We start from the raw sequence: 15,785 nt of genomic DNA on the forward strand, positions 1-15,785 counted from the left end.
CAATGGTACCAAGCTGCTTTTGAGAATGTTACTTCCCCCTTATCTAGCCCCTGTGAGATGGAGGAGGGCACACCACTCACAGAGTGGTAGCTCTGGAATTGTCTTTAGTATGTAGCTGCGGTGACTGAAAGAAGCCAGCTCTTCTCTGGGGCTCACCACACTCCTCTCTTCTGACATAGCAAATTCTGCCCCCTGAGAGAGGTGTTATGATTGCTGTTCTGGCAGCAGAAGTCCAGCTCTTTTCAGAAGGCTAGGCTGACTTGGTGCAACTGCCAGAAACTTTTTTCTAAAGTGATATTGTTACTTGGCTCAGAACCTGGACTTACAGGGTATAGACAGAACACTAGGCCAGTCCCTGCAAAACAACTACATTTGTTCTTCCAGGGGAAGACTCTCCAGTCAACGCTGACCCAAGTCTCCTGGGGAAAGCTATGCCCCATTAAGAAAAACTTGCTACCAGTCTGCAAGCGTGGCTGCCATAACCACTGGGTTGAACGGGCCAAAGGTAAGTTGGGCAGGTCTAAGGAAATGTAAAAAATTGGAAACTAACCCAAGACCCTACTGTGGTGAAACCTTTGGGGGGGGAAAAAAAAAAAAAAAAAAAAACTTTCTCCAGCTCAATGATGTAGGTGACCAGAGCTGACTAGCATGTGCCTTCACTGACTGAATATACTTAGTCACCTCTTCATAGAGTCCCTTGAAATTGAAATATGGTTAATTCCTCTTATATTGGTCATTTAAGGCCACTGAATATTATAGGGCCCTTTTGACACTAGTCAACACAACAGAGCCCCTCCTGGAGTGTGCAACTCAGGCCTCACAAAAGGAGTCTTCCTGGTGCTTAAGTAGTTTACACATTACGTTGGAGAAGGCTGGCCTGTTACACGGAGGGGCCGAGGACTCTTTAGTTTCCCCAAATTATTATGGGTAGGGATGTAGCATTCTTCCAGCCCTCGCATTGGAAGACAAGTGTCAGAAATTTAGCATATCTGATTAGTTAGTCCTGGATTTGGCCCTCTTACTTAAGAACCATATTGATGAGAAGCTAGGAGCATGTGATTCTTCCTCCCCAGAGGACACCACCCTTTTCCAAACTACAATCATAATGTGGTTTGGCAAGTTTGATATTGGAGATGACAGAGGCCTTCTACAAAGGAATAGAACACTTAAAACAAGGTCTCTCCTTGGCCAATGTTTAAGGTTAAAAGTTAAAAGCAATTTTTAGATGACCGTCTGAAACCGCAATAAACTGTTTCAAAATCTAAAGTAATACCATATGGACTCACAAGCACAGATAAATCTTTATTGCCTTAATTTTGATTTTCAAAAATGAGCATTGGGTATTTAATATGTAGTAGCTTTATGTCTTTATATGTACAACATTACAACTGCATATTAGTATTAAATGAAGATAGTGATACTTTGATAACTCAGTGTATTTATAAAATGATTTTTTTTTTTTTTTTTTATCAAAATACACTTTTCACTAGGATAATAAATAAAATCCAGCCAAACCCACCTACACAAAGTTAAAATTAACTCCGGTAGATTTCAGTGTGGTACATCCTTCTTTAACTACTATATTTGCCCCTTTTATCCCATCACTGATGCTCATCTTCTGGGCTAAGAAAACACTTATTTTCCCTCACTGTGGTGCGATTTCTCATTCCACATCATCTTCAGCCAAGCATTGTGCATTTACAATTCTCTGAAAAAAAAACAAAACAAAACACTTAATTATAAAACTGACTAAGAAATTGATGATTGAAAATACATAAACAAAAAGTTTGGCATACATTTGACAAGGATTTTTGGAGATTATAACTGGAAAATCAAAGTACTGTGCAATATCTGATAAAGTCAATGTCATATAAATCACATCTCTTATTAGTGATGCAGTAATCACTTGTGTGTACGGTCACTGTTCTCTAATGAAACAGTGACTGCTGTTCCCGATCATTGAGACAGTCTATCTCCCATGTTTATGCCACCTTTCATCCCAACTGCTTTAGGAATTACATACATACAGCACTGAAATGCAGTCACGCATGGGCTGGAAGGTGGCAATCAACTAGCATACACAACATTGCACAACACAGGGAGAAGGAGAGCTAGTCATCAAGAATACGCAGCCAAACCTTTATTCTTCCAAGGAGCGCCATGTGATTTTTAGCATCCATGTAGAGCAGACAGGACCTCTATTCTTAACACATTATCCAAAAGAACCTGCATGGTTCTCAATCCAAGGAGGATATTTTGAAACTAGAGCTACAAGGAGTTTTAGCTACTTAGCCATCCAAGATACAAGAAGTTCAGTTCATATACCAATCATCTTCTAAGTTTAAGAGGGGACAATTTGCTTTCAGTTATATAAATTGAAAAACAAAGGTGTTAAAATTCTTGATCATGACACCTTCTTTTATGGCCTTCAGGCCTGATGTTCATGTTGTAGTTTAGCTCACACAGACTGTATATTATAGCAATATGCACTGCGTTTAATTTCTGAGTATTTCCCTTATTAACCTGTATTTTTTAGGGGCTTAAACATGTAGAATCAAAATTCCCTTCAGGATTAAACTTGAAATGCCAGGTTCTAGACCTGCAGGGAGTTTGACTAGATCGGACAGTGATTAGGAAGGGTTAAAATGGTTAAGGGTTAAGATTTATTTATAAAAGGGTTAAGATTTATTCCTCTTTTGGGTGTTGGGAGTAGGCACATTTGACACCACTACTCATAGCTACTCAAAGTGCAATGTTTAAAATTTATACAGAACTTACAATTTGTGTGAGTTTTGCAGTTTACAATGAGCAATGTCCACAACTCAGTATTGTTCTGACTTGCACGTTATTTAAAAAAGTATGTTCTATTGCAGAGAGCTGTGATATCCTTCTAATAAGATAAGCAAATATTTCCATTTTTCTGACACCACAGGATTGTTATGTCACGTGACAAAACATTCAGATGCATTTTCAGCACTGTATTATTAATGATGTATGCGTATTAAAGATGACCAGCAAGTATTCTAGAAAACATTTTAATGTTTAGAAACAGGTCTTCAAAAGACAACTGTCAACTTCAGTTCCAGAGTGATGCACCCAGAGTGCATAATTCTGCAAGGACTTACAGAGATGACCTAGAAAGACTAAAAGCAGTAGTGGCTTCCATTACTTTGATGTGGTGTAGAAATGTTTTGTTTTTTTCCCTCATAATTATTTTATATTACCTAGAATATACATTTAAAACCACACCACAATAAAAGCTCCACCACTTACCTACCACGCTTACCCCCTGCCCCACAGGTATCTGGTAAGAGATGATTTGCTTAAAGGCATCAGAACTGGGGCAGATACTACAGCTTCAGAGTTGCTGATGCACAAAGAAAAGGGGACTCACTCAGTAACTACAGAGTTAACTTTTCCATTTCAACTTTACAATTCATTTTTAATCTATGAACACACAGTACTTTTCTCACACTCATTTTAAAAAAAGAGTCAGTGGAAAGGCACATTTAACATCTAAATGATGAATTTTTGTCTTCCCAGTGGAACCCATAAAATATCCACCTTCCATAAAGACCAGATAACCTCGGTGAAGAGTAGCTCCAATTATTTCCAATCCCCCAAAATGCAAGGGGGGGGGGTAAACTTTACATACCTGGCTAATTGTTGGGAGCTTAGTCAGAAGCATCTGGAACACTGGTGGTGGAAGAGTCTGCTGTAGGACTTGTAATAACTGCTGTGGCTGTCCACACACAGCAATGGCATTTGTCAAGTGGTCAACACCCTTTTCATAGTCACCTATGAGACATAAGGTTTCACTTCAAATTTTGTCTTTGGTGCATTATGTTGCATTGTTTGATTTACGCTACCTCTCTACATCTACAAAGTAGACTGCAAATATTAACCCCTCACCACCATGTTGAATCTTTTAATCTTAAATTTTCATTTCTGTTGGCTAATTTCTTTAAAAGTTTAATTCCACTAATTTCTGCTAACCTAAAGTATCATCCAACTGTGATTCTTAAGTCTAACTACATATATACTAAATACAGAAAGAAATTTGTCAAGAATTTTCAACATAGTTTTTAGACATATCTATCATTTCACTGCTTCCATTAAGTGAAAGGGGTTTGTTTAACAGGGGGTTCACATCCTAATGAAATTATCCCAGAGGAAGCTTCATTTATTGATGCAAAGAGGAATTGAACTGCTACATTTCCCACAGGGAAGCACTGAAAATCAGTTTCAGAATTATTGTATTTTAAAGTAACATTTTGTCTGATGTAAATTGAAAAATATGTAACTTTTAAAAGTAACAATTTGAAAACTAGTTTCTCAAGGGAAGCAGATTCTTCCATTGTTGTTATGCATCAAAATGGTAGCCTCTTATGTGATTATTTATTTTATATTATATTAGGTGAGAAGTTTAGTGACTGTTTATTTGAAATATTCAATATTGTGTGGGAAAGTGTTTATTCCCCATATTTTTCATTTCTCCCCAAAGAAAAGACTGCAAGTCTAGTTTAACTTGTACATAGATGCACGATAGATGGGAGATGTGTCAAGAGAACTCCATGAGAAATTACACAAGGTGACTGTAGAAGAGAATATTAAAATGGCACTTTGACCTACATCTGTTACAACAATCTTTGCAGAATTTAAAAATATGGCATATTAAAGCTCTGCAAAACATTTTGTTAATGCTTCTATGTTAGGCCACAACACTCTTCTCCCTGCAAGACTGGAGAAGAATTCCTTTTATAGCTTCGCATCTTAGAGACTTTTGCAACAACCACCTTGTGCTAGTAATTCCTCGCCAAGCTGTATCTCTTCAAGGAAGAACTTTTGTACAGCTTCAGCATCTTTTAAATCAGGTAACTGTAATACAACAAACAACAACAAATTGGCAAGGTCTCAAAAAGCATCAATTAATACATAAAACACAAAAGAGCTGCAACTTAAAACAACATTGAATAGCTACACATTTGTAGAGGAAAACTGCAAAAATGGGTTTAAAAAGCAGTATCTTAGAATAGCCTGTAAATTAGAGATTTAGATCAGAGGTGGGCAAACTATGGTCCAAGGGACCCTCCTGCCAGGCCCCTGAGCTCCTAGCCCGGGAGGCTAGTCCCCGGCCCTCCCCTGTTGTTCCCCCTCCTCCGCAGCCTCAGTGCGCTGCGCCGCCACCGCAATGCTCTGGGCGGCCGGGCAGCGCAGTTGCAGAGCCGCGGCCTGACCCAGTGCTCTGGGCGGCACGCCTGTAGTGCCGCCAGCCACCAGTGCTCCAGGCAGTGCGGTAAGGGGGCACGGGGGCTTGGATAGAGGGCAGGAGAATTCTGGGGGAGGGGGAGGGGAAAGATGGTCGGGGCAGGGGTGTGGCTAGGGGTTGGGGCAGTCAGGAAGGAGAGGGGGGTTTGGATGGGGCAGCGGGGGGCAATCAGGGGCAGGGGTTCTGGGGGTGGTCAGGGGACAGGGAGACGGGATGGCTGGATGGGGCAGGAGTCCCAGGGAAGCAGTCAGGAATTAGAGGAGGGGTTGGATGGGGCGGTGGATGGGGTAGGAGTCCCGGGGGAGCCGTCAGGGGGCAAGAAGCGGTGGGGTCAGATTGGAGGCGGGGGCTGGGCCACGCCTGGCTGTTGGGGGGGGGGGGGGGGGAAGGAGACAGCCTCCCCTAATCAGCCCTCCATACAATTTTGGAAACCCAATGTGGCCCTCAGGCAAAAAAGTTTGCCCACCCCTTATTTAGATGAATGTTTCTAAAGATCAGGCATGAATGACTTCAGTACATCACTGCATTTACAGATACACTCTGTCTCAGTAAGTCTAATAATGTTTCTCATTGTGGGCTAGACAAATTATTTTCCACATTGCTCAATAGGGGAATCACTATTAGTAAGTAAAGATGTTATCAAATCCAAAACTTCAGCTAGAAACTTAACACTTCAGGTATTCAGAATGCATCTGACTGATCTGGTAACCTTTAAACCCTCAAATTCCTAAACAGATAATCCTCTGAGGAGCTGAGCCCCCTCCGTTCGCACTCAGCTCAGAGAACTGGAAGAGCACAATATCGCCCAGTATTGGCCCCTCATCTGTTATGCATAAGAGAACACAACCCCCACAGAAGATTATTTATGGAAGCCAAAACAAACAAACAAACAAAAAAAACCCCACAACCCAACCAGTGCATATTGCAAGAGGGTTGTTAGCATTGGAAACAAGGACACAGCACCCTTTGAACAGATCCTGCTTACAATTAATCCTGATATAAACTAGACATTTTTCAAAATAGGACAACAGAAATGAACACAATATTACCTTGGAAAGCCCTGCTCTCTCTTTGGCAAGCTTCTGTTTCTTCCTTCCTGTAGATGAAAATATCATAGGCTTAATTTATAATGATAAAATAATCTTCTGTTTTTATTTTAAAACAGTGAATGGTCCAAAGTTCTTTTCAAAATAAGGAACTGATAATTACATGTACTAAACACTCATGGATGAAGGCTGAAGGATGCAACCCATGCCCACAGCAGCATATCAATGAACCTACTACACAGGTGGCAACTGAAAAATCCTTTAGCAAAGGAAATTGCTACATTTTTAGGATGAATTATATTCTGTGCAGTTCTTTCTCTTTGGAGACCATCATGTTTTAACGGCCATCCATCCCCTACCCCAATCAGAGGCATTATGGAAAGCACTGGGCATACAGTCTCAGGAAGGATGGGTTCTTCTCCCTCTGACTGTGCTATGTACTACAGAAACCGTACTGTTGGTAACTCCTGTTCCATGCATGCCTGGCCAAAGAAGAGAGAAGGGAGCAAAGAATGAGTAGCACAGGATTATTACGTTAGGGGCTCAGGATTCCTTTACATATGCCTTTGCCTTCATGAGCAGCAGAACAGTCTGGTCTTCAAATCAAGTCAGCTTAACCTTGAGTCAAGTTACCTCAGTGAACAGCCATTTAAATATCCTTTTGGGCACTCTGCATCTCAGGTAGCTTATGGGCTGAAGAGGGCCCACTGGAGAAACATCACTAGCCACAAGCCCTCTCTAACAGATAAGAGTTAAGGGTAGGCTCAAGTGAGCAGAAGACAACAAAATCCCAAAATAATGTTAAAGTGAACAGAGTCTGAGCAACTAAAAAAACGGTTGGGAAAGAAATGACATTTACACGATCATCAGGTAGCATAGGAATACAGAAGTCGATTTAGGGCTTGTCTGCACTAGAAAGTTGTACCACTATATCAGTATGGCACAGACAGTTCAAAATAGCACAACTCCTGTTGTGGTCAATGCAGTTAGGGGTATAAATGTGCTTTATATTAGTATAGCAATTTCTGTGTGGGAAGAACAACAACTTTCATTGTGTTCCCACCCTTAACTGAAACAGTTATGCTGAAAAGAGTTTTTACAAGTGAAGACCAGGCCTTAATAAGTGTATTAGATCACTGGACAGTGAACAATTAGAGGTTGACAAAAAATTGCTGATCATATGGGACATTAGAATACATGTAAGCAATTCCTCTAATGGCCAAAAGGATGTTTGGAATGGTAGATGGTCCACACTATGAAAACATCTGCAAACCCTTGCACCAGTTGACAATTTAATGTATGAAAAACTGGAGATCTACAATTAACATTGTTCATGGAAGACATTTATAAATTTCAACTTCTATCAAAATGACACCTGCAATACTATCCTGATCCCTAAATTTCCATAACACATTTTAGACTACTATGCAATATTGCAGATGGAGAAATACAAGTAGAAAAGATATTTGCAAAGAACATTTTGTCTCTAAATCTACCACTCAAAACAATTTATGCTTGAGAAATTAGTGTTCTCTCTCAGTTAACTCTCAGTTTCCTTGATTTGCATATGCAAGTTTAGCCTGAGACTTGATTTACAAGGAAAGCAATTTTAAAAGGCAAATGTAAAAGGATCAAGAAAAACATTTAACATCTCTCTACCCTCCACGAAAATACATGCAGCAGCTGAAGTGCATTCAGCATGAGTACAGCAGCTACTACAAAACAACTATTTCCAGGGCTAACCACTTTGTAAGTTCAGCATTCAGAGATCTGCTCTTAAGGAAGAAAAACTTTGGTTTTAGAATCTCCTGTCAGAACAGGAAAACATCTACATTTTAAAATATCTGTTCATGATTAATCATAAGTAGGGGAGATGTATTTTATTCTAAGCCTAGAGAAGAACAGTCTTTAAAAAAGGAATATGGAGAAGATGCAAAAGGTAACTCTAGGTTGTTATTGTCTGATTATGCCATTTTAAAAAATAAGATTAAATTTTGAGCCTATTCTTGGGATGCAGAGATATTTTCCAGTACTTACTGCTCAAATTATACTATACAAGTAGTCCTCAGATAAAAGCCATTGGGACCTAGAATTGTTCAGGTCAGTTCCAAAAGTTAATGCCATCATTTCTTCTAAAAGATTTTGCTTCAAGTTTTAAAAAAAAGCAAGCATCAGAGAGCCAAACCAATGTTTTTAAATACATTACACACACCCTTGCAGAGGCACTTTGAGGCCTCAGACAGTTTCAGAGCCCCAACCTAGAATGCTCACAGATCTACAACATAAATTCACTGGTTACAACAATTATAGAGAACCCTAACAAATGATTCGAGAGAATGTTTGTGAATTCCTTCCACACCTGTTTGCAGCAGCAATCTTAAATTATTCTTGGAGCAGCAGACAGGAGTATGGCTTCAGGCATGATAGCAAGGAGCAAAGTAATTAGAAAATTAGGCCTTGGAAAAAACTAAGAACTCTCCCATGCAAACCTAAATAGAAATGAAAGTTTCCATCCATTCTAAAAAACCAAAATGATATTTTTTACTATATGAAGTTAAGGTTTATAAGAGGGCTTTGGGTTAACATAGAAACCCAAATGCTCATCTTGACTGTCTACTTTCATACAGAGACAAGGTGCGGGAAGTAATATCTTTTATTGGACTGACTTCTGCTGGTAAGAGAGACAAGCTTTACACAGCGCTCTTCAAGTGTGGCAAATGTACTCAGAGTCACAGCTAAATACAAGGTAGAACAGATTATTTAGCATAACTAGTCAAAACATTTCAAGGCACTATTCAAGGCTACTTAGCTGTGAGACTCTGAGTACATTTACCAGACCTGAAAGCTCGTCTCTCTCACCAATAGTCGTTGATCTAATAAAAGACATTACCTCACCCACCTTGTCTCTCCAGTATCCTGGGACCAACATGACTACACAACACTGTATACTTTCATACAGAATTGTTGTTTTGATCAGCATTTGTGACTCAAGAACCGCTGGGTGCCAACTGCCAAAGGGCACTGAGGTATACAGATCCTTGGATTCACCCCCCCCCCCAAAAAAAACAGACCTCATGTAAGGACCCTAATGAAAGCCTGTGTCACATTAGTCATTGGGGAAGAGGGATAGCTCAGTGGTTTGAGCATTAGCCTGCTAAACCTAGGGTTGTGAGTTCAGCCCTTGAGGGGGCCATTTAGGGATCTGGGCCAAAAATTGGGGATTGGCCCTGCTTTGAGCAGGGGCTTGGACTAGATGACCTCCTGAGGTCCCTTCCAACCCTGATATTCTATGATCACAATGTATACATGCTGAAAATTATGTTCTTGTAGTTAAAGACGGGTCATTAAAAGGCAGATTACCTTGAGCAAACTTCTACAGACAGGAGGTGGGAGACACTTATCTTCCTGGTGGACCACTGTGTATCTTACAATACATCTGAAGAAGTGGTTTTTTTAACCAACAAAAGCTTATGCCCAAATAAATCTGTTAGTCTTTAAGGTGTCACTGGACTCCTTGTTGTTTTTACAATAGAAGTCTGTCAGCATACGGCCTCAAATGATAAAGAAGAGCTTAGACATCAGAAGGAAATTGACAGGAAGAGGTAAACAGCAGGGGATGGGGGCCGACTATTTTCAAGTGAACATCAAAGGTCTGGTATATCTGGGGGTGCAGAGACACACTGGCATTCCTTCAATCAGCCATCCTGGCTGAAAACACTGGGAAAAGGACTTGGGGTGAGCTATCCTATAAGAAAAAGATGGTCTTGTGAATTAAATTTAGGCTCTAGGAAGCATGTTATGACTTTGTTTTATATGTAACCATTTGTTTCCAATATTCATTCTTACTATTATTTGAATATCTTCTTTGAAAATACATTTATTCTGGTTTTCCCTATAAATAGATCCAAGTGCTGTGTGTTAAGTGGAGTAGTGAATCTTGTTAGCTGATGTGTACTATTCCTTTTGGAGTAGAGAATTAGGCTATATCTGCACTATGCACCTTTTAGCGACACAGCTGTGCTGCTAAAAGGTGAGAAGCATAGCTGCTGTTTGTCAGCAGGAGCTCTCCCACCAACAAAGCACTGTTCACACCAGTGCTTTTCATCGGCCAAAACTTTTGTCATTCAGGGTGCGTGTGTTTTTTTCACACCCCGAATGACAAAAAAGTTTCTTCGTTCAGGTTCCAGTGTAGACAAAGCCTTAGAGAGTTCTGAGAGTGTTCAGGGGAACAGGGTCTGGACACTCTAGGGATGCTTGGAGGTTGGTGTGTGCCTATTGCTAACCTGTACAGAGAGAGCAAGGCATGTTTGCATATTCAGAAGCTGGTGGAATTGGGGAGCTGATGCACAGCAGGCAAACCGCAAGACTTTCTCACACTAAGGACAGGTGGTACCAAAGTACATCACAGCATCCAAGAACCATTTCCTAAAATATAGCTTCAGGGACTAATGCTCCAAATGCTTACCGCATAAAATTAGTGAAGTAACCCTGGAAATGAAAGCGTAGACAACATTTCTATGCCAACCAATACTTGGGACAAGAAACACTGAAGTCAAGTAAACAGCAAATTTACCTATATTATAGTCTCACTTCAGTAATTGAACAGAGAATAGATCTGACACAGCAGCTTCCAACAGAAATTAATCTAAGCAAGATCAAGAGACTATCACTTTCAAACACTGCATGAGAGTTCAGTGTGTCAGTCACTTTCAGGATCCATGGGCAGTAATGCACTTTTTTACAGGAATCTGGCCTATTTATTTTTGCTGTGGCCTTTGATTCCCAGATAGTTTTCTTAATACATGCCAGAAAACAGAATAAGATATAACAGTATAACTGGGTTGGCCAATGAAGTCTTGGTGTCCTGTCCCCCGCACCACTCAGTATTCGACTATTCATTGCCATGTATATCCCTATGATAGACAATCCACTTGTGTGTGATGCTTCCAGACAGATACATTTCATCAATGTCTAGTATCATGGAAACCTAAAAAGGTTATATTTGTTATCTTTGGATTGCATTAATTGTTAAGATCTAATGCCTAAGTTCTGTCCAATGTCTACACGAAGTAGTCATGAAATTCTCCTTCTGTTTCTCTACTACTAGCACAGTTCCACATGGTGGGAGCACCAATGCAGACCAGCTACTGCATTTTGACCACTGTTTTGTCTAACTGTTCTCAGAGCAGGCCTAGTCAACAGTGGTAAAGACAACACTGATCTGTATACATCAGGGGTCTCCAAACTATGGCCCGCCGGCCGGATCTGCCCCAGGGGTTCCATTTGTCCGGCCCTCCAACCAACAGGGGAGAAGCGAACAGCTGAGTAGGCAGCCGAGCAGGCAGGGGGAGGGGCTGCCGGCAGCAGCTCGGGTGGGTGGGTGGGGGTAGCTCAGCTGAGGTGTGCAGAGGGGGTGAGTGCCCTTAGGAGCCAGTGTCCCCCCAAAAGGGGAGCCAATTTAGGGGAGAGTTGCTGCTGCAGCCGAGCAGGCACGGACCCCTGCCTTAGAGTAATAATACAAGCCAGATGCTTAATTACATCTCCAATAAATGGAGTAAAGAAGATGGAAATTAACAATTTCATAATGGTTAAATTTTAACTACAGCACTAATAGAACCAAACAGTCCCAACCAACAATGAGAACCTGGAGCTTCTCTTACCAAAGTACAGCCAAACTTTCAATCCTTTGTCATCTTCTTCAGCAGAGCAGGCATGCCTAGCAGGCACAGGGAGAAGGGAGCAGGCACACGGCAGAGCAGACCCAAAAGGGGGAGCCAACTTACAGTACCTGCATCGATTAACCTTTATACCTGATTTAGAATTTAATGCAACACAGACACAGTAGTGTTGTTTTTTTAACGATTTTGCATATATTTAATTTCTTTCACAGTTGCTTCGGCCCGTGAAGCCCCTTCAAAAAATCTAATATGGCCCTCCTCTCATAAAGTTTGGAGACCCCTGGTCTACACCAACACACTCTGTTACTAACACCTGTTGAGCTGTCCTGGTACTAGAGAAACAGTGGAAGCCACAATGGAGAATTTCAGAAAAACCTCCTTATCAATAAGGCCTTACAGTCAAGAGCCACAGTCACATCAATATATGCAAAGAACCAGAAGAGGTTCTGTATTCTGATGCACTTCACATGACATTGTAATTGAAGATGCAGATGGGTCAAATGCAATGGAAGTTATCAGTCTGTTTACACAGGATTAATAATTTACACTTATGTAAACAAGTTTCAATAGAGGATCTCAAGGAACTTTAAGGCAGATGATCTAATAAAATGAAATCTCTATTATGAGTTTAAATTTGTCTTGAAAGCTCCATTAAAGACACTTGTCAAGTCACTAGCAGCTTCATTACTCCAGCATCCAGCTGGTATTTTTAGTAGTCAATATTTCTGCAAGGACACTTTTCAACAGCCAACCTCATTTCTGCCAACTGCTTTTTTAAAAATAGCTGACAAGGTCATGATTAGTACAGAACTGGATTTATTTCAAAGTCAACTTTCCCCATTACAATCAGAAAACAGTGGGGGTTTTAATCCGAATCCAACAATGAATAATTTCTATGACAGATTAAAAAAATATGCAAACAGTATTTTTATGGTCCCACAAATCAGAGCGGGGGCTGAGGATGCAACAATAGTACAGCAGATAAATGGATGTACAACTGTGTTACTTCAGCATGAAACTCTACATTTTTAATAATATCAGGTAAATATCCAGTTTTCAAGATTTCTGGCTGTTGACCTTTCAGTCAACGGTAGTTTGGAACTAATGACACATCTGAACTATAAATTTACATTGGCATAACTGAAAAATCCACAATCCTGAGTGATGCAGTTATACTGACCTAACCCTGGGTGTAGAGTGCGGAGGGAGAAGCTCTCCCTTCGGCCTAGTAGTGTCTCCACTGAAGTGCTACAGCAGCGTTTTCAGTGTAGACCTGCCCTTAGTAATACCAAAACGATGGCAGATGGGATAATCAGGCCCAAACTCTCTCATCAATGATATAGTAGCTATCTGGCACTTGCCAATATGAACAAATATATATAACATCTCAGTACATCAGAAAGATGACCATACATAGTACAAGTATACTTGGAAATAGACCAAGTTATTTTAGAAGTCAACATTAAACTTAAACACTCAAACAATTAATTAAGTTATAAGATTGAAAATTGGGAATAAAAGAAATGAATATAAAGCCAGATGTGCAGAAGTGCACTATTGTAGCAATATTACAGATGGTTCTTGCACAGAGAAACCAAGTTACCTGCCCATACACTGCATAGATACAGCTTAATACATGCTGCTTATCTGGCTTGTTGTCTGTGAAAGCTTGCCTATGAAATCAAGGAAAGCATGCTTTTGCCTGTAAATTAGTGTTTTATAAATTACATGTGACAATCCAGGCAGGGCTACTTATTGATTATGATAGTCCATATATAAGAGTGTTAAATCTTTAAGGATATTTTAAAATCCAAGATTTAGGTTGTTGAGTACTCATGACTACTTTGACAGAAGAATGTAAATTATACCTATTTTTAGCATAGCAAGATATGGCTGTACTCCTCTCTGGCAAAAAATTCTCTTCAGTTTAGGAATGCTACATATTCATGATTCTGTGCAGGGATTCTCTGACTCTTGACTGGCACACAAAGGTATCAGATCTGAGGAGTGGTTTATAAGTAACTTCCAGAACTCAAATTTACAGAAAACTACTCTCTTTCCTTTAAACGCATAACTCAATTACATTAGAGCATTTGATCTACTGTTGAAGATGTGAAATAACAAAGAGCCACAGGAAATTAGCTCCGCATTTTGGATAGATCTTCAGTTTTTTCTTGCATTCATTCTTATTCTGGAAGCTATGGCAATAAAGCTACCAGAGGGGTTTGAGAATGCAGTAGGTAACAGCAAAATGAGCAGGCTCAGAGCCCTTGGGTGTCACTACTTTCCTCACTCAACAATTTCTCAAATCAAATTGTATGGTTTTATCCCCTTACCTCATGAAAGCATTGAAACTGCAGCCAGATAACGCTATATTACAGACACGCTCACATTTTCAGCCAAATTTGAAAAAAGGAGGTGCTGTGTCAAAGGCAAGATTCCAATTCGAGGATTTAAATTTATTTAACAAATAACTTATGCAGACCACAGAAATATAGTCAGATAAAAATCATAGAATATCAGAGTTGGAAGGGACCTCAGAGGGTCATCTAGTCCAAGCCCCTGCTCAAAGCAGGACCAATCCCCAATTTTTGGCCCAGATCCCTAAATGGCCCCCTCAAGGATTGAACTCACAACCCTGGGTTTAGCAGGCCGATGCTCAAACCAGTGAACTATCCCTCCCCCCGGATTCTCTGGTGCTAGAAAAAATTAACCATTCAGATCCAGCTAAATTTAGAGAAAAGGATAAAGCAACTCCCCATCTCTTTCACACAAATCACCGTTCACCTCAGGCAAACAGAAGAGTAACCATGAGCAACGGCAACTTCCCCAGCCTATTCTTTTTGGTCCTCCCCCATGAGTGAGACACCCCTGCACCGGTTTTGCATCTGAAAACTTCCCACCCTAACGTTTTACGAGTTGCTTAGCCTACTTTGTTGTGCACATCTAGTAACCAAGGAAACAGGGTCCCACGCAGGGAGGTCTCAAGGAAAGTGGCGTGGATGGAGAAAAGACAGTCAATCTGGGACAAGACGCAGCTCTTCACCCACTCCAGCAATTTACGGCACGCAGGACCTTCAGACCGCCTAGAACGAGTTCTGGGCAAATCGACCAACTCACCCGGGCTGGGGGGAGAGTCAGCTTCCACGGGGATGCGAAGAGGCAGCGGAGCACGCCCGGTGCCATGCATCAGAGCCCAGCTAGGGCCGTGGGGAGAAGACAGAGGCAGGGAGGGAGCCCCGCAGTGCGGGATGGGTGCGGAGCTGAGACTTTCCACGGGGAGGGTGGACCCGACAGCAGAAACAACGTGTGTCCCCGTGTCCGTCCCCCTCCCTGGGGGAACTCCGGCACGCGCATGGGGCGGAATCGCCAGCGCGAGGACAGGTGGGGCCGGTTGGAAGGGCGCGCGCGAGGCCTATAGGGCGAAAGGGGGTGGGATCCCGGACACTCACGCTCCCGCAGCCGGTTCTTGAAATTGGGGTCGCTCCGCCTCTTGCGGTCGAAGTAAATGCAGTAGCCGATGAAGAGGGCCCCGCAGAGGCCCGCGGCGATGGCGCTGGTTTTACCCACCATCATCATCCTGGCTGGCACCGAGGGAAGGGCCCCGCTGCGCCAACCCCCGAAGCCGCGCTCTGCTCTGCCTTACGCGGCACCGCACGCTACCCAGCCACCACCTTGAAACGGGCGAAGAGAGAAAAGACCCTCGCTTCCGGGTGAGACGTCATCGACCCGCGCCAGGGATAGCTGTCTGTCTACGTGCCTGAACGGAACTCCCTGACTGCGCATGCGTGA

The 15,785-nt window shown here is 41.7% G+C and overlaps 1 protein-coding gene and 1 non-coding gene across 2 annotated transcripts; both read right to left on the reverse strand.

Moving 5' to 3' along the window:
* Nucleotides 1–1,289: 1,289 nt before the first annotated feature.
* Nucleotides 1,290–15,691, reverse strand: TOMM20 (translocase of outer mitochondrial membrane 20). The gene is made up of 5 exons (XM_077813422.1): nt 15,446–15,691; nt 6,319–6,365; nt 4,797–4,878; nt 3,656–3,798; nt 1,290–1,708 (listed from the first exon to the last, which is right to left on the reverse strand). Exons 1-5 carry the CDS (start codon nt 15,570–15,572, stop codon nt 1,664–1,666), a joined length of 444 nt encoding a protein of 147 aa, XP_077669548.1. The 5' UTR covers nt 15,573–15,691; the 3' UTR covers nt 1,290–1,663.
* On the reverse strand, nt 14,093–14,230 carry LOC144263347 (small nucleolar RNA SNORA14). The gene has a single exon (XR_013345810.1). It is a non-coding gene; the product is annotated as a small nucleolar RNA SNORA14 (small nucleolar RNA).
* Nucleotides 15,692–15,785: the final 94 nt, after the last annotated feature.

This window comes from Eretmochelys imbricata, chromosome 3, assembly GCF_965152235.1.
Source record: "Eretmochelys imbricata isolate rEreImb1 chromosome 3, rEreImb1.hap1, whole genome shotgun sequence".
Taxonomy (NCBI): domain Eukaryota; kingdom Metazoa; phylum Chordata; order Testudines; family Cheloniidae; genus Eretmochelys; species Eretmochelys imbricata.